The 19,849-nt window shown below is 42.6% G+C and overlaps 1 protein-coding gene across 1 annotated transcript in view; it reads right to left on the reverse strand.

Moving 5' to 3' along the window:
• The window catches only part of kiaa0586 (KIAA0586 ortholog), a 78,588-nt gene that overhangs the window by 19,604 nt on the left and 39,135 nt on the right, over positions 1 to 19,849 (reverse strand). The window contains exons 7-15 of the mRNA XM_007893310.2: positions 13,354 to 13,547; positions 13,091 to 13,212; positions 12,544 to 12,728; positions 10,116 to 10,290; positions 9,176 to 9,389; positions 7,046 to 7,266; positions 6,430 to 6,506; positions 4,872 to 5,003; positions 1,052 to 1,238 (exon numbers count right to left, since the gene is read on the reverse strand). Of these exons, the coding sequence (XP_007891501.2) occupies positions 1,052 to 1,238; positions 4,872 to 5,003; positions 6,430 to 6,506; positions 7,046 to 7,266; positions 9,176 to 9,389; positions 10,116 to 10,290; positions 12,544 to 12,728; positions 13,091 to 13,212; positions 13,354 to 13,547 (1,507 nt within the window). The remainder of the gene's footprint in view (positions 1 to 1,051; positions 1,239 to 4,871; positions 5,004 to 6,429; positions 6,507 to 7,045; positions 7,267 to 9,175; positions 9,390 to 10,115; positions 10,291 to 12,543; positions 12,729 to 13,090; positions 13,213 to 13,353; positions 13,548 to 19,849) is intronic.

Raw genomic sequence — 19,849 nt, forward strand, 5'->3', positions numbered from 1 at the left:
AGCACATCTGTTTTTGGAATTTTTTAAATCTTCTATATTAATAAAACGACAATGTCTGTCTGCGCTTCAAGAAGGGTCTCAATAACCGATTGACATAGAGACCTGATTTATACCTCATCGGAAAGGTCTTGCAACTGGGAGTGACATGGGCATATTTGTTTTTGCGTATCACCTATTGTTCATTAATTATTTTCAGTTTTGCGTTCTTCACTTCAGTTACACCTGGTGGGTGCCGAGACAAAGTGGTGCTGTGGTATTGTGCGTCACAGAGCACCTACGTATGTATGCACGCACTGCAGTTACACCTGGTCCCACAAACTATGATGAAGTGAATGACCAATTTTTTTTTGTTATTTTGGAGGTATTGTTGGCCAGGACACCATGATACTCAATGTGCCCTTGAAATAAAGAATTGATTTGATCAGCGAGGCAGCTTGTAAGATTAACAAGACAAAATTAAAAATGAGGCTTGAAGGTCCTCCTCATAATCTGAGAATTAAAGAGGCAAAGGGTTTCCTCTCCTCCAAAAATGAATAATTATGTTCTAATTTTAACATAGAGGCGGAAAGAAAGATTGCTAAGAGTGGACACTTGAGCAGTTTATTTTCCTTTTGGAGCAGTGTAACACTCTCATCAATGACCCTGGCTACAGGATAAGATAACTGGCTGCATTTTAAGGTAAACATCCTGTGAAGCGCTTTGAGATGTCCTCCAGATGCGAAATTATCAGGGAATGGTAATGGAGGACATAGATAGCTTCAGACTGAGTTAAGCAATGCTCAAAAGGATGCAATGTTTTGTGAGCAATTCGGGAGATGCATGTGTTAACTGAAGCCATGCGGGATGTTTTTAAATAGCTGATGGTGAATTCAAAAGAATGTGTTTGGGGAGTAAGGGAGATACGCTGCTTGTAGGATGGTAAGAGGCCAGATCTGAGTAGCGAAACTGTGACGATGGAGGAATATTATGGAATTGTTACTTGATGACTGACTTTAAGGATCAGGAAGTCTCTGTGAGATGCTTTCCTGCAGGAGATAACTCGACTTGTTACCTGTCTGAGAACCAAGCTGCCCTGGTGATGTTAACCGTCTTCTTCTTTGGATGGACGTGCCATGTCTATTCACTGCAAAGGGATTCATGTACTGTGAATGTCCAGTTAGTATGCGCTCTGTTGCCGCAGTAAGTTGTGGCATCTGGCCCTCACTGATCTGCCCGGCACTATTTTCATCATCAGAGTTCTAAATGACAAGAGAAAGAGGATAAACATGTAAGATCCAGCGGGACAGTAATAAAGGATCAGGATTCAGAGTCACTATTACAGTGTTACAAGTAGATGATCCTAATCAACAATTTGCCTACAATTATTTACTTTTTTAAAGTTCTTTTGCATGTAAATTATATGTTCCTATAAGTGGGGAATTAAAAGTGGTGACAATTAACAGCAAGCCTCGCCTGAGAAAAGCACCTATTCTATATTGGTGCAATCAACTTACTTCTTACACACTCACACTCCACCTCACTTCAGTATAAGATTTTCCTTCCTAAGTAGGGATGCACTGAGATGTTTCCAATCAACAACAACATAACGTCTTTCACTTAGAAGAATGACTAAAACTGCAATTACAATGATGAAGTGGTAGCCTGAGCAGGGAACTAGATGGGGGAGGAGGAAGGGGCTGAAGGCACGGTTGAAGAGTTGGGCTTTTATGGTTTTGAAAGCAAAGAAGGAGGAAGTGAGTGAGCGAAGGGATTTTGCAAGAAAATTCCAAAAAGTGGAAGCAATGTGGCCGAAAACACATCTGACAGTAGTGGGGTGGAAAGTGCAGAGCAGATGAAACAGGCTGGAGTTAGCATACGTTCAGCATGGCATCCTTTACTGTAAACTTAAATGGTGGAGGGAGATTCTTATACCGTGGCACGCACAAGTTATAACAGAGAGTGCCAAGACAGCTGGGCCACATGAAAGCTCTGCACAATTAAGTCTTTCTTGCTCTTTTACAGACATTCACTGTTAAAGGGAGTTACATGGCATTCTTTGTTGTATTGCAGTGTATTTCTTGGCCAGGTCTACAAGCAGACGAAGGGCCTCATCTGGCATTTTTATCCTTTGCCTGCGTATTGTATATTTTACGTGTTTGCGGATTTTATGAGCATAATTCTCCACATGTGCTTTTGGCCACATGTTTGCCCCGCCAAGATCCTATCTGATGCTCAAAGTGTTGTTTAAGTGGCTGTGGTGCCAGCCCCTTATATGTGACATTTTGTATTGAAATTACTGTATAAATGGAAAACATGTGCTGTTAATCATATCAGGGCTGTTAGTCACGAGACAGCTTCCCGTAACTGAATGCTTAAAGTAATTCACTTAGTTCCCATCTTTTTATTTAAGCTTTTGGAGAAGACGTATACTTAGAATAACCTTTTAAAACATCCAAGATAAACATCACTTCGAGGCACTTAATAATAGTATAATACTCTTTACATTTTGATATAGTGCCTTATCACATCGTCAAGATGTCTCAAAGCACTTCACAGGATGTTTTACTGTGAAGTGTATCACTGTCTATTTGATGGCAGCCAATTTTGCACAAAGCAATTCCCACAAACAGCTATAAAGTGAGTGACCAATTTTATTTGGGAGCCATTGTTGGCTGGGATACCTTCTCTTTTTGAATTGTGCCGTGGGATCTTCACTGTCCACCTGAAAAGGCAGACGGGACCTTCATTTTAACATCTCATCCAAAAGGAGACCTCAAGTAATGCAGCATCTGTATTGGAGATTCAGCCTCTCGACTACGCAAGTTCAAAGCCGCAACATGGGGTTTGAATCCATAACTTTCTGACTCAGAGGCTACCAACCAAGACAGGCTGACAATTAACCATTATAAATAACCATCACAAAACAACGTAAGAGAGAAGTTAGTAAATTCACAAAACGAATCGGGATATTGAGAACAAGATCAATTAACTGTAGGGGCATGTCACTCTGGTTACAAGTGTAAATTTAAATAAACGTAATAAGAAGTGTATCATAAGGGTCTGAAGTGGCTTATTTGACTCGCTGACTGACTGTCTCCCAATAAACAACTCTGTAGCAAAGGAAAGTAACCTCACGCTGATCATTTTTGCTGAGATCTGTTCTCTGCCCACCAGATATCACAAACCACTGCCCTGCTCAGGAGAGAATATAATTAATGGCAGGAATATGGCAGCCAGTTGAGGTTGTAGATGCAAGAATAGCACTGAGGGGTGAAACTCAAGGGCATAAGATAGAGAGAAGCAGCAAGGAACTGCTGCATTGCACTAGCTGCCAAATTCCCTGATAATCCATTGCACAAATATAATGCAAGTATACCCTTCACTTACAAACACAGAAGGTGGTGGGTATAACCTTCCCATGACATCAAACAGCGTTAATTTTAACTCCTGTTAATGACAATGGAAGTGATCCAAAAGCCTGCTGTAATCTTCAACAATACCTTTAGTTTATACCTAAAGCTAATTTTATGGAGTGAGTGAAGAAGCTGTAGATTTCGACCCATGGCCTGAGTTATAGCCTCTGGTTCAGCATCCGTTACGCTCTGCACAAACAAGGCAGTCAAAATGAATACAACCCAAGTACAGAAGTGAAGGGCTCGAAATTGAAAATAAAGTAGTGCCACGGGAGGAGGTGAAACCTCAAAACAGTAAAGGAGAACAAAGTGATCAAAAGAAAATAGTGCACAGCTCCTCCAATGGCTGGAGAGTAAATCTATGCCAGTTTATAGTTCACTGGGGTGCAGTCCAGGAGATCTGGAAAGGATTTGTCACTGGCTCTCTGGATTTCTGTCACATCCCTATATCAGTGGCAATTTCCAGGATTCAAGTGGAGTCCAGGGGAATGGCTTGTGACACATCTGGAATGTTCTGCGTACTGAGCTTTTCATGAATCTTGCATCGTTCTCAACATCTGCAAGCCCGAAATGATAACAGCCCACATAACAGATAAAATACAACTACGGATTGAGCAATTTACTGATTTACTTATCTATGAAATTAAGTTACAGTCAGAAGGAGCAGCAGTATTATGATTTGCCAGTTTATACAGAGGCAATTGCCAACGAATACTTTGAGAAAATAATTCTGTTACTGGCTGCTCTGTGGTGGTGCCGTTGACAACCACTGTTAATCTCCACGTGGCAAGTCAAGGTTACAGCCAGGCGAGCAGAAGTTTCACGGGTTAATTGTGAACACACCACCTGTTAAATCCAACTCATTGGGGGTCAACAGTCAAGTAAGTAGACAACAGATATCCAAAGGAAAATAATAGGCAAAATACTGCAGATGCTGGAAATCTGAAATAAAAACAGAAGTCGCTGGGAATACGCAGCAGGTTAGGCAGCATCTATGGAGAATAGTTGCCTTTGGAAGAGGGAATGAAGTCCAGACACATATGGACATTGTGAAGTAGGGGGGAGAAAGAGAGAAAGTTTATCTGTTGTATACATTTCAAGATTTACATTTAAAGTAGTGCACATTTGGATTTACTCCAGGAAAATTGGAGATCTTTTTATTTTAAATTCTTTCAGAATTCAGTTCCTCCGTAATATTCACATGTATGAAGGGAGAATTTGAATCAAACACAAGCTTTCTGGGATGTAACCCTGCGTGAGGGACGCTATATAAATGCAAGTTGTAGCTGTTTAAGTGCATGATGCAAAAGAGCCTTAAGAGTGTTCACCGTTACACTACATTTTAGGCACGTGGTGCCAACAGTATATAGAATTCTTGGCATTGCTTAAAAATTGTCACGGTCTTAACAAGACATTTCTCCTACAGTTTTAGCACATATCACTCTAAACAGCTTATAAGAAAATATGGGGCCTCTATACCTCTGGGTGATATATTTCCTGTGGAGCGAATGGGCCTCGATTCATATTGGCTAAGAGTGTGCCAAACGAGTACATCTCTCCTCCTCTGTGTGGAGCCCTGATCACTTGCCCTTCACTTGGGGAATCTTCATCCTAAGCACAAACAATACATTATAATAATAATAATAATCCTGTCATTTGATACAGCGTCTTATCACATTGTCAAGATGTCTCAAAGCGCTTCACATACTGTAAAGTAATGTGACTGTGTGTATTTTGTAGGCAAACACAGCAGGCAATTTGTGCGCAGCAATGTTCAGGAAACAGCCATGGAGTGAGTGACCCATTTTATTTGGGGATTGTTAGCCAGAACACCAGGAGAAACTAACTCCCTTCACTTTTCAATTAGCGCCAGTGTCTTTAATGTCAGGACATGTAGGCGGAATCTTGATTTTGTGTCTCATCCAAAGAATGGCATCTCTGACAATGCAGCGCACCTCCAGCAGCTTAAACCGTATGGGTTCCAAGTCCTTTCGCGGGAGATGAACCCACAACCTTCTTACTCAGAGGCAAAAGTGCTATCACTGAGCCAGGCTGGCGCCCAGTGTAAAAGAGAAAGTATCTAGTAACTTCAACAACGTATTTAATTCTTAGATCTTTAATATCTTCAATGATGTTTGCCATGTTTTGAGGTTTTTTTTGCTTGCTAAGTTGCAGTTCCTGGTTTTCTGTACCAGTGTACCAGCTTCATAAATGCATTGCCTTGTTATTCAATGATGCATTAAACCTTTGTGGAACATGGCTCACCTGAAAGCATATTCACCCTAAAGAATTGAGGCAAAAGGCATTTCACTGTATAAACTGAATGACAAACCAGCCTTTGAGTTACATGACAAAAGGTGTACAGTATAACCAAATCTGTTTAGAAATAGAATGGTTGTAAAGGTGAGGATTGCATTCCAAACATAAACCCTTTAACTAGAAATGTAGCACTTATATAAAACACTTATATAACATATATTGAATGGAATCACAAGTGGCTTTGAAATACCGGTTGTGTTTTTAAAAAAATACAAAAACAATTTGACATATAAATTCTTCTTCCTCCACTCCCTGCTGGTCTCTCTTTATTGTCTCTGTAAAGACCTTAACTCTATTGGAAAGTTGCTATATAAATACAAATTGTTGCTGTTGCATTGTGTGTTGTATATTTTCACTGTAGAGAATGTCTTGGGCTCTAGCTCTGTACTTGACATGTAATTATTCGGTGCAAAGATTGCACGTAGCGTTAAGCTTATTTTGCTCTTTAGACAAGCTTTGAAAGCGGTGAGGAAGAGGAGGAGGAATTTTGAAAGAGAGTTCCGGGAGCAGGGGGCAAAGTGGCTGAAAGTTTGCCTGCTGATGGTAACAGCAGATGGGGGTGGGGGGTGGGGGGAGGTTATTGTAAATACAAACCGTCACATCAGGACTGTAATGAAGCAGAAATGAAAGAAATGCAAACAAGAGACTTCTGTCAATATCAGCTTAAAAAAAGGAGGTCTGAAAGCAATTTCCAAAGGTACATTCTGGACAAACATACCATTTCCTGAGCATCACGGAGGGTGCTCGACAGGCTTTCGTTGAGGTGCGGTAGGGGTAGCCCTCCTTCTAAAAAGGCTGAAAAACAAGGAAAGCTCAAAAAGTCAACCTAGATTTAAATAAGGCACGCGGCAGGGATGCAGTTTCCCTAAAAGAAGCTTTTGTGCTAATGTTGGGTTTGAAGTCGCTTCTTTTTATTTAAAGTTCTCTGAAGCACTTAAGTGGAATGACTGGGATGTGTGGCTGATGGACCTCCTGTCCTCCACCCATTCTCACACTGTTCTCAATGAGATCCATCCAGCCTGCATCGCATGTTACCCTCCCCTATTCTCAATGCAGAGCTAGGGGGCGGAACGCTGGCTGATTTATTTTTAGCCCCTCCCTAACCAGAGTCACTGAGGAGAACTGCAGAGTTCCCCAATTGCTGACCAGACTGAGGATTGAACCTGGGAGCTAACCAGTCTGTAAAGGTCAGCTACTCACTGGATAACCAACCTTCCATCATGAAAGGCACCATACAAATGCAATTTGTTGTTGCTGGCATCTTGGTGTATACAGTATTTACTAATTCAGCGCTAAGTAAAAGCCTGGTCTTGCTCGGCTCGGTGTAGTTGTACCTTTTGCTGCAGCTATCTGCCCATAGCTTATCAGCACCTCCCCTTCAGAGATGTTCCGGTCAGCAGTTTCAGTGGAGATTGTTGAGCTACTTTCCTCGGTGGATGGGGGAGTGGTCCGGGCCTGTGGAGGGGTTGATGGGCTTTTCTCAGGTACAGCTACCACTGGACAAGGTGGTAGAATCAAGGACTCTGGTTCCTCGTCCTTGGCCACTGACATGCAACTAAATTGAGATAATAAATACAAATAAATAAAAGTCCAAGTATGCCAATAACTTGTTTCATTCAGCACTTTAGTAGCTAGTTTCGTTTAGAGAAAGGACATTGGTTTGTGTGCACTGGTGTCCACAAATCTCAGTCAGGACGGCACATTTATGATTTGTTTTGGTCAGCCGTGTCTCTGACACAAGTGGAATGTTTAAGAGTATCCAAATCAAATAGAGTTCCATCTATCCCATCGACACATGGAAATTCCTGTCTATTCAAATGTTCCACATCCTATCATTGGAGGGACATATCCTGCTTACCTAATTCCAGATGTTGCCAAAAGCCAAGGTTTGGGGACACCAGAGTGTGCGTTGGGGAACTGCTGGAGTTTAACCAGCTAAAACCACGTAGCTTGCCATTGAAAACACTGGGTGGCAAGCTTTTCCACTGCTAGTCCAGCTAGGACCACCCTAGCCATTAGAGCTTTGGCTTGCGAAGTTAACAATGCTGGGTATGAAGAATCGCTGCCACCAGTGACTGGTCTGCCCCTGCAAATCCTAGGGTGCTAGGATAGTAGTCTGGATATTCTGAGATCAAATGGGTCTGTTCCTCTGACCCTCTTTTTGCGGTTGCTTTCTATGATGGTTACAAGATTGAGTTCGCAGGCTGGGTTTATCGCATTTTTAGCAATTTTTTTTATTTTTGCAAGGGACTGAAAGAGTTAAGCAGGAAGTCAGAGGAGTTTTTTCCTCAAACAGATGGCTATTAGACCATGGAATATTTGGACATAATGTTTGGCTATTAAGCCTTAGACCATAACATTCCAAAGTGAACTGGAAAAGTATTTGAAGAAAAATAATATCAAAAAGATACTGGAAAGGAAATGGGGCTTAAAGCAATGCCAGCAGAGGAGCTGACACCAGCATAGGTTCAATGGGCCAAATGGCTTCCTTCTGCGCTAGAATTCTTACGGTTCTAAGGATAGGAAGCTCCCATGACTGAACTGAATGGTTTGAATTGAAAGACACTGCTTATAGTTTATAGAAGGCAACATATGCTTGATGTCATACTGCTTCTTGTTACTTATTAAGGCAACCCGCAGAACCTGTTACAAAATTCCCAATTAGACCCAATTGTGATTAGCTGATTAAACTCCAGTAGTGCTCCATTACACTCTCTGGCCTCCCCAAACCTTGGCTCTTGTCAACCTGTACTGAATACACTCTAGAATAAGGTAATCATGGTGTATCTCTCCAAGGAGAGAACGTGTATTCCATTCCAGACAAAAGGGAATTTCCATGTATAGGTGGGCATACATATGAGGAACTCTCAGTCTGACTTGAATACTGTGAATCACGGTGATGTCATCTACATGTGTCAGATATCCACCCGACTGACAAAAAAAATGCAGGTCTACTTCTTAAGATACATTAGCTTGTGACATTTTGACAAACAGAAACTATCTGAGGTGCCTACCTTCTTTGGCAATCTAATAATCTTAAAAGGAACATAAAATCAATGAAAAGGCAAATAAGACTTGCATGGCAGTTCAGAACCAAACGGTTGTCGTGGAAAATGCTCTACACAGAAAGTAACTGGGGTTGCTGAATTTTTAGTTACTGTGTACATAAGAACATAAGAAATTAAGAACACAGACTATTCCATTGCCCACACACTACAACCTCACCAAATCCCACCTTCCCCCCGTTGCTCCCGCTATATCCCTCAATACATTTTTTACTCCCCGGGTCTCTATCCATCCCTATTTAAATTTTTCAACTGATTTCTCAACTATGATTTTCTGGGGTGGTGCATTCAAGATACTTATCACTCTCTGAGTGAAGACGTTTTTTTTCCCCCCGACTTGCCATTGTTATTATGCATTTACACTATATCTACAATCCCAACGTGTCCAACAGTACTCACACAGCTCTTGGTTGCAGTGATGTTTCTGGTCGTGAGTTGGGGTTTTCCTCCTCCAGAGGGAGCTCTGCATCTCCCCACGGGTTTGGAAGCTGCGGTGAAGGTACCTGGCAGGCATCTTTGGTTGTTACTAGTGAAGGTGTGGATACTCTGGAGGGTGTAGGTACAGGGGTGACAGCAGGAGTGCCAACAGGACTCACTTTTGCTGGAGACTCCACTGCAGAAAGCATGTTGAAAAGACAAAAGTCAACTGCAGTAAATTCCTGATAACTCGACCCTGGCCTAAATTGTTTCACGTTTGTTTATTTATGTATTTATATATGCTTAACTCATCACTCCTGTTAACTCATCACATTCCCTCTTGGAGCGACAAGTTATTAGAAGTTTAATATATTTGCTATACTTGTCAATCAAGTTGTTGTTCAACTAGTTACATGGCAACTTTTAGATATTTTAGATTCTCTCTTACACAGGATTGAAATTCCACCTAGTCTTAGCCTCCAAGGCCATTTTGCTTTAAAACTTAAGATCGCACAGAAAAGTGGAAAATTCTTCAATTGGTCGGAATTTAGAAAACAAGAAACAAGACGACAGAAAAACAGCTTCCAAATAAATACCGTGCAATCCTAAGTTTGAAGACAAGAGTCTCGTATGCTAAGACTTAGTAGAATCCGGAGACTGCAGAGAGGCAGCACAGGCACGATGACTTTACTCTGTAAATGATTTCCCCTACACGAGCAACTCCACTGTAACCGCTCAATCGAAGCAACCGAGGTAACTGTGGAGTGAGACTCTCCCCAAGCTTTCAATTTCCAAGTTGAATTACTTGATGCCTCTCAGGTCCACTAGTCCCAATGTGATGATGCCACTGGGACCCTATGCTTTGCTCTGTTCTGTGCAGCGCTCTCAGTTATTCCCTTAATGGTAAGAAGCCACCACTCACCTGGCGACAGTTCTGCCAGAGATTTTAATTCCGTTTCGGACTCTGGCTCCCTCTCTTCGGACACAGCCACAGACCCCTGGGGTGTGAGTTCTGGGGTTTGGATTGTGGGAGAGCCTTTGGCAGGCGGTGAGGGAGTGTGCCGGGGGGTGGGAACTGGCGTTGGGACAAGCACCTCCTACAAGAATAGCAAAATACCAAAATGATTAAAAGCACAAGCTATCTGAGAAGGCCAGGAAAAAACATTCTAGGCCGCTTGTCCGCTCTCAATTTCAAATACCATTCACCTACAAAACATATAGTCAGCACACATTACCGCACGTCCTGTGAAGTGCTTTGAGACATCTTGTTGACGTGATAAAGTGCTATATCAAATGCACCTCATCACACAGTCGAATCATCTCAAAGCCCTTTTCACTGTAAAGTGCAGCCACTGTGTATTTGTAGGCGAATGCGGCAGCCAAGTAATGTCCCACAAACACTCATGCAATTTCCTCAACTTGATTTTGAAAACTGCTTGAAATTGTCAACTCATCAGGCCTCAATCACTGCCACGATTTAAACTCACCGGAAGAAATGCCAGAAGCCATCAAGGGCCAGACAGAGTGTTTTTTTAAAGATCACTAGCAGTTGTTCCTCTGAATATATTGGGTCCAGCTATTTTAAACAGTGTATTACAATCTGTGCACTTTGTGTAATGCTCAACTGTCCCATTTGGTGAAAACATCAAAGGGTACATTTCAAAAGAAATTGGTTGTGAACTCTCCAGCGGTGCACCGTGTCGGTCTGTCACTGATCAATGTGGTGCGTTGGACACTGGCAGGTAAGCAGCCAGGGAGTTTGTTGCAATTCTCCTCATTGCGTATTCTCAAATCGTGGCTGGACTGTCAGGCAAAGTGTGAAATGGAGGCCAGATGACTTCCGAAAGGAAAGAGAGAGAGAGAGAAGGGGAGGGGAGGGAGTGGTCAGCAGGAGTCAGCAGACAAGTCACATCAGGGGAATATCATGGATCAAAATAATGGATAAAATAACTAAAAACTGTGGGATTTTTTCCCCCCAGGGGATCTCTCATCAGAAGGCACCTTCGATGATGCAGCAGGCCCCAGCTCTGCAATGCAGCGTCAGCTTGGACAACTGAAGTGAGGCTTATAGGATTTATTACCATTATCCTCACTAAGATTCAACAACAACAACTTGCATTTATATAGCGCCCCTCACGCAGTGTAGCGTCCCAGCTTCGTAGTCGTTTGCCTACAAATATGCAATCACTGCAGTTTACAGTATATCCTGTGACCCGCTGCGCTTTGAGACGTTTCACAGAAGTGATGAAGTGTTATGCCGAATATAAGGATTATTAGCATTTTATTGGCTCCCCAAACCTCAGCGGATTGAATTCAAATCCTTGTCCTGGTCTCCAGTCCTAATATTGTTTCATCCCACCCAAGCACGCAGCCTCCTCCAGGCCAACTCCAGTGCCTAAACTCCTGCTCTTCCAATTCTGTTCAGTTCTTTTTGCATTCTCACTCAGCTCCTGTTAACCCTTCAAGCCAAAGCCCTGATAGATAAGGGGGTCCTAGCTGGACAAGCAGCAGGAATATCAATGGCAAGCTATGCAGTTTTAGCTGGTTAGACTCCAGCAGTTACCATAAAATACACTGTGGGGTCCTCAAGCCTTGGCTCTTGTCAACCGGTGCCTAATACTTTACGGAATTAAGTAATCAGGATGTGCCCCTCCAGGGAGAGAGTAGGCATTCCATTCCAACAATCTACCTCTGGGATTTCCATGTGTAGGTGGGATGCATGAAAATCTCAGCTTGGTTTCGATACTCTTAAGCAATGGTGATGGGTTTCCGTATGTGTCAGAAACCTGGCTAACCCCCCAAAAAAATTGAAAAGCTGGAGGATTCCTTTAACTGAAACCTCTTGCTTGGAATATTCCTTTTAAGTATCAAGGGCACAATTAATTTCTGCTCCTAGCGGAACAGGGAATGAAAAATGTGAGATCCATAATCTGTCCTGTTTCTTTAATAATACAATGTGGCAACAATTAAGCAGTCCTCCACTGCACTAAACTAACAGAACAAAATCTCCATTTTATTAGGTGTGCTTACTCAAATACCACCAGGGCAGACAGGGGCAATTGGACACTTATTTTTTAAATAAAATAAAATTGCTCCAACAACTGGTGCAGTGAAATCTTTTACTTTCCACTACTATGCACATGGTTGGACGTTAAAGATCCCATGGCAGTATTCAAAAAGAGAATGGAGTTTCACCTGGTATCCTGGATTACAATCCCTCAATGAAATTAGTCATTCACTTCATGGCTGTTTAGGGGACATTGTTGAGCACGAATTGGCTGCCGTGTTCATCCACAGAATATACAGCCAGACTGACACACAGAATACAATAGAATAAGATGCTGTCTTACTGGTGAAGGTGTTTGTCCTATGGCACCTTCCTGCACAGGATCTGTGCTCTGACTCTCTCGCTGTCCCAGCATGATGGCAACAATCTCCGCAAGGGCTTCGTTTACAAACTGCCGAACCAATCCCGAGTCCACAGGAACTCCCGCGTCTACAAAAAGTTGGAGTCCGCTTCCACCAGCAGCTTCAACTGCAACAACAACAACAATTTGCACTCACACAGCGTCTTACATGTAGGAGACCGCCTCAAAGGGAAAGAGAGAGAGAGAGAGAATGGGGGACAAATAAAGAGGAGTGGGGGGTTTGGGAGCAAGTTTCCAAACCATCTTCTTGAAAGAGGAAGCTAATGTGGTGGCATCCAGTAATTTCAGAATGAAAAATCAACAGAGAAAGGAAATGACAACAGAACCGCATACAAAGGGCAAAGACGAACACTGTTAAATTGCCGACTAATTGGGAAAGAATGAATGTATTGACATTCCATTGTTTGACAAAATAAAAGAGAGAAGATGGTGCAGAAGCCTGCAGGTGGAAGAAGACCTGGAGGCTCACCGATGTCCGATGCTGAATCCAAACTCTCCTCACTTTCGTCCCGGTTGCTGACGTGTGGCACAGGCGCTGGCTGGAAAGGGTACATCTCGCTAATGATCTGGGACATGAGTTCTTGTTCAACCCTATTAGTAAAACAAACATCTGAGAATTAGCGACAAGGAGAATAGACCCAGGTTACACAGGCCGGCTCCGAGAAGCTGTCGATTTTAGAATCCGGGAGGTTTAAACATATCTCAAAATATGGTACTGTAGTGTAGACTCACCACTCAACTAACTGGTTTTCAATAGATTCCTTGCGCTGAATCATTCTATCCACAATGTCAACAACAGGCTGAGGGGCAGGAGCTGAGGGAGGGAATGGTGTGCCATGGTAAGAGAGTGAGACTGATCCAGCAAAGCCTTCCAGCTCTATGCCTGGCTCGGATGGTTCTGGCAGTGCATCTTCATTGTCCTGATCCTAAATAGGTGGAAGATAAGCAACGTAGAGTTAAAACAGGTTAGGTGGATACAACCATTTGGCCACAGAAAACAAGATGGAATATCTTCGCCTGGATTTCTAATTTCTGGAAATGTGCAATTGGATAAAAGTGTATTGGCACGTGATAAATTTAATCCATATAAAGCGTGTGCTTTTATTGCCGTAAGATGTGGTGTTTTCTCTAAATCACTCTGTATGTATGAACAATAGTTAGCCTCTGAATATGATGAGGGCTCCACCCTGTCTGTCCAAACCTGTCCAGTCTGACACTAGTTTTCTGTGACTAGTTCATTGTATGAGCCTCATTTCTTTCAACTATCATCAGAGCTAAGCTTTCAATCACTTCACCTTCTATGGAGCTCACTTCTAAAACTTATTTGCCTCTCTCCCTGCTTTCAAACATCTAAAGATCTATCTCTTGGATTACAGCTACAGTCACCTCTTAAATTCTCCCATTTTATTGCTTTATCGTATCCAACCATGCTTGCAGAGTGTACAACGTGTAAGCAGAAACAAATATAAAAGCCTTGAATCAATCGAAACACTGGAGCCTCAATGAAGTGCAAATTGAGGCATCATGGCACATATCGCTTTGTGGTGAAGATATGCACAAGAAATGCTTGACAACAGCAAACCAGCCCTGGCTCTGTCCTTGCTTTGGTTGTGGCTACAGGGCCCACGTTACCCATGTTAATTGCTTAGTTAAGATCGCCTTGTTGATCGGTGGCAATACTGTTGCTTCTGGAACATTTTTGCTTTGAGGGTGTTCGCTGGCACGTGGACGAAAAGGAGACAGCTGTTTGGTTTGATCATTCAGTATGTTCTACTTTGTCTTTTCACACAACGGAAATAGTTCCGTGAAAAATTGATCTCAACAGCTGAACAATGCAGCCCACATTCCAAAATAGTGGCCATCAATTTCCTGATGTCTGATTTTATAGAACTAATGTAAGATTGATCATTTGAAAGGATACAAGGAAGATCAGGCTCGAGGGGCTCAATGGCTTCCTCCTGATTCTTTACCACTAAAAGAAGCTTGTGAGATGGCAATGTCACTTTCAATGCAGAAATAGTTCATTGACCTGTTATTTTCTACCCATAAATGGGTAATACTCAGGTGTGATTCTATTCCGGTGCAGAGGGGCAGCCTTTGCACTGAAAACCCTGATGGATAAACATGCAGTGGGAAGGATGGCACCAGAATAACACTCTAAATTGTACTTTTGCTCCGAGATTCTACCCCGCATGTTGGGTTCTGTATGAATGCAAGTTGTTGAACATTTCAATTTGAGGAACTGATTGCACGACAGATTCGTCCGCAGATAAATAATAATCCCCAACAACCTCAGTGTCTCAACGCACTTCAGAGGTTTCACTGTGAAGTGTAGCAACTGCCTATTTTAGTAGGCGAACAATGTTTATGTAGGGAAGTGGGAAAGAAAGGAGAAGGAAGGGTGAGAGATGTATACACAAGAGAACATTTGGCCAAACTGTGAAAAAACAGACTAGTTACCCAGTTAAGTCGCGTGAGGGAAGGGCTCAATCAATGGTCTTGCCTTTAATCAAACAGACTGCTCTCAGGTTAGTAAAACAGTGCACATGCAATTATTGGGACAATTCATTTCAGAATTGAAAGGGAGCCTTTTCAGAAATGAAAAGGAATGTTAATATTCAGATCTTCTTTTGGAGAATTGTAAAAGGGATTCACAAATTGTGATTCCTGCAGTTACCTGAATGTGGCTTGTTCTGATCCGCACAAATTCCCATCTCATAATATAATAAAGGTGGTTTAACTTTGTAGGTGTTCATAGCACTGCAGTACTTATAGATCCTACAAATCGTCTATCTCCCCTAAGCTGTCCTCCCCAGTACACCTATACCCATGAAGAAAAATGGAGACGAGGAATTAAAAGTCAGGTTTCTCTGTGTGCTCAAATTATATTCTGTAACTTACATTCCCCGGCAATTGTACAGCAAGGAACTGCCAAAGCAACATTTTAAGCCCAAAAGACTGAATACTTTATGTGAGACCCAGAGATCAGCTTTCCTGGCTGTGCATTTGCTTGAGGTCTGTGCAGCTTTTATATCTTGGCCTCTTGCCAAGGCCAACTTCCAGACAAATATTCTTGCACCAAGTGTGCTACTTTTGAAGCTTCCTTGGTAACTGAAAGGGCAATGTGTTGTGTTCTGTGCTGGAAGCCGGCGTGGTTTCAGCTGGCTCGCAAACGTACAAGGGCCCAGCTTCCAAAGCTCTGTCTTGTTTTTTTCTGGTCAGATGTTTGTGGTGCGCTTGGAATAATACATAATACTTTATTAGTCCTGTGATGGAAAAAAGGCACCAGGCCAGAAGCATGAGATGTGGATTATTAAGGGGGAGGAGGGGAAACATGTAGTCCAGTGAACAGTCTTGTTAAAAGTTCATGAAGTGAACTGGTGCCCTATGGAAAATAAGCTTTACATAAGTTACCAGAACATACTGGAATACTCTGGTTGTTAGCAGTGAAATGCAGATATCGTTAAAAGGCAGGAGGGATTTAACCTTAATATTTAAAACTAATCGGCCTCATTTTATTGAGAGCTAGAAATTGAATGTGGGGTAATGATGAAGACTTATTCTATCCTCTCCCCCAACTTAACATTTTTTTCTGAGTGGAGGGAGTCTCCGCTGGTCATTGACATCCCTATCTCTGGGGTACAGTTCCACTGGGTATGGATCTGTCTGAGGCCAGTACAATGCGATAAATAGTAATAATTATTTATTACTATTTAAACACTGTTTGTGGGATACTGCTGTGCACAATTGTTACTGTATTTGATACTGCCCTTTTGACTCTGAATCGTCTCAGAGCACTTTACAGCGATTACTGTTAAGTGCAGTGGACTGTGTATTTGTAAGCAAATGCACAGACAATTTTGTGCACATCAATGTCCCACAAGAGAGAAAGCACTTTTCCGTCATGTTATACTTCTCGAATTCCAGTTTACAACAAACCTCTTCTCAACAAGAAAAAACACTGCAGAGAATTGCTTCTGCAGATGGCCCTGAGATAAAACTAAGCCCAATTTTAAAGCCGAGGAAGTCGTTTAGTGCCAAATGGTTCAAGGGCAGCCCTTGACTGTATAGTCAATCACAATTGCTGTGTTCACAAATCACTTTCAACCATCTGACAAACTTTACGGTCTCAGAGGTACACTGAAATAGGCTTCAAATTTACCACCAGCAGAGAATGGCCGTTTCCTGCCCCCCGATGGGTTTGACCCTCAGTGGAACCAGACGGATGATGGTGGTGCTTAACTTGATCCATCTGCTTCTGTATGAAGCGATTCTAGATTGTAATCAGAGATGCGATGGTTAAACAGCTTTCGTTCACTGACGGGGAGGATAGTGGGTCTGAATCTACGCTAGTTGTTGATGGTAGCGATGGAATTCTGGCACTAAATGGTTCTTGTTCATAAGTAAAGCAGAATGAATTGGCTCCAAGGAGGCTGAAATGGGTACATAATCACTGGTACAGGGGGATCTGATCTTGCAATCACCTACCAGTACTCTGTGTGACATAGGAAATGAGTATGTGCTCTGCAATACCTTGTGGTGCTGTAGCTTCAGCAGGCAGGCAGAACCAAGATACCTTGAGATCCTTGGCTCCAGAATGCTCGTAGGTCATATAAGTCGGTGCTGCCCCAGCACTGGTTTCATTTTCGTAATTTTTTGTCGCAAACAGTCAGTAAAATACAATTAACTGCGTAGGTCAAGGTTGAATATGAGCCGAGTAGTAAGGATGAGCAGTGTGGAGCGTTGCGAACATTATCTCGGGGGAAAATGAACAACAGCAACAACTTGCATTTGTATAGCTACTTTCATGTAGGAGAATGTTTCAAGCTAGTGTGACCTGGGTTAGGTTATTGCTATCCGGCACAACAGTATCAGCCCCAAATGAAGCTAATCCTTGTGGAAGATGGAACTCGTTGCCAGTTCTCCCCTTCTAGTAACCAGTTAAAATGACCCGGGATCGCCCGACCTCTGGGCGATCCAGGTTCACTAATTCAATCACTAACCTAACACTGAAATTGTTTGTTTTATTTCGAAAGCATTACCAAACTCCATACTCTGTCTGTGCTTTTAGAAACGTCCAGCAGGGAGCAGCATACAATAAGAGGATTGTCTCACTCGCACTCACTGTTAAATAACAACCATGCCAGATCTTAAGGGAGTGTCTCTGAAAAGTCAGAATACCTACCCAAATCACAATGTTTAGATTGGGTAACTGGTGGGCTCTGCTGCATGGAGCCCAATGGCAAGTACGACTGAGGCTCTACAATACAATATTACATTTGTATAACTCTTTTCACGTCGGGAGGCCTTCCCAAGGCGCTGGAAGTCAGGGATTTGGACTCGAGCAGGACTTGGGCTAAGGGAGGGTGAAGGGCAGAGAGGGTAGCCAAAGGCACAGTTGAGGAGGAGGATCTTAAGACGTGCCTTGAAGGAGGCAAGGGTGCCAAAGGGTGTCGGACAAATAGGCCGATGGTGGTCATTTTGGCCAAATCTGCATTGTCTCCTCAATAGTCCCCTCTGCACTTATTTGACAAGATGTTCTGTAAACGCACTGACATCTCCCTTCAGGCTCACCCATCTGTCAAACCCCTTCATTTCTTCCCGAGAGGCAGAGATGAGGTACAACGCTTGAGGCACAGATTTCTGCATAAATAAGAAAGCATCACCAAAGAACAATGCTAACTGAAGGCATTTGGCAGACTGAGGGCTGAGGAGACCCAAAGAGACATCTTATTGTGTGTGTTTTGTCGCCGCTCAGTTATATTAAAATACATTTTAATTTTGCGGGATACTCTGGATACGCAAGCTGACTTTCAGCACCACTTAGTACCCGATGCAGGTCACCACTAGTTTCGTTCACAGAACTTCATTGTCACGATTGCATTCAATGCAGAGCAGGATGTGGCTTTCAAGGACATATTGCGTTTTCAGGTCTGACGCACTGCCGATTACACTCACACACGCAAAATACATGCACTATATCATACACTATAGGCAGGGAGTATGTAAGACACTCCCCATTGTGAGTGTGGAAGTGTGTTTTTTCGCTGCAAAGTGAAAGTGTTGAGGCTAAGTCCCCCACCAATAGGTAACTCTCAGTATGTCAGTGTACGGCAGCAAGACACTCCCTGCTCTCAGGCTGCGCTGCTTGCTTTGCTCAGATGCAATTGAGGGAAAAAAATAATGGCACTGTACGTAAGCCACGCGACACTTGACAACTGAGTTTTAAGAAAGCGGGTCTGCAAACAAAGGGCAATCAAGCTGCTCCATTGAGGCGGTCCTGATATTTCTGCCAATTTAACTCTTTCATACCATCTGCAGAAATCACACGTGTGCCTTACATCATTCTAATCTGCTTGTGAGGTGGCGCAGTGGGGATTTCTTTGCTCTGAAGCTCAAATATTAACGCACGCTAATCTGTCCTCTGCGCTTGCCTTAAACTCGAAACAATTTGAGGCTTTCCACGGATCGAAGCCCCATTAAAGTAATAATTCCTTCAAAAAATAATAATAAATTGGTCACTGCATCCACGACTGTTTGTGGGACACTGCTGTGCGTAATTGGCTGCTGCAATTCGCCCACAAAATATACAGTCAATTCACTTTACAGTATATTCTGTGAAGCGCTTTGGGACGTCTCGAAGACGTGATTAGGCGCTATATCAAATGCAAGGACTATTTTTATTATTATATATTCTTTACTTTCCCCTCTTCTGTCTAGCAGCCCCGCGCCACATGCTGACTACCAAATTAAGCCTGAATATGAAAACTCAACTGCAGCTCAGGCTGAGATTCAGTAATTTATCTGGGATTTGATTCTGCAACTCCCTGGTGTGTAGGCCTTGTGGGGTCAATCATTACCCATTCGGCTTTTGAGGGATCTTTAAAAAGGGCCATTTTTTGGGGATAATTAAAATGCAAATTTCACCAAAAAATTGATTAAAGTTAATTATTGATCTGAATCCTGTGTGGGGGACGTTGCTGGTGCATGTTAGCTGCTCTTGTTTGTATACACAACAATCACTACACTTCAAAGCAACTCATTGTGAGAAGCAGTTTGAGATGTTTCCACATGAGAAGGCGTTATATCAACAATACTTATGATGCCAGTCACTGAAAAAATGCTTGTTACACGCTTGGCTGTTAGAACATAGAATGCTTTGCCACTATGACTGTTGGAGACGAGTCTTTTCAGCATTTAAAAAGAAACTGGAAAATAATAATCCTTG

The sequence above is a fragment of the Callorhinchus milii genome, unplaced genomic scaffold (genome assembly GCF_018977255.1).
Source record: "Callorhinchus milii isolate IMCB2004 unplaced genomic scaffold, IMCB_Cmil_1.0 Scaffold9, whole genome shotgun sequence".
In the NCBI taxonomy this organism is placed as follows: Eukaryota; Metazoa; Chordata; class Chondrichthyes; order Chimaeriformes; family Callorhinchidae; genus Callorhinchus; species Callorhinchus milii.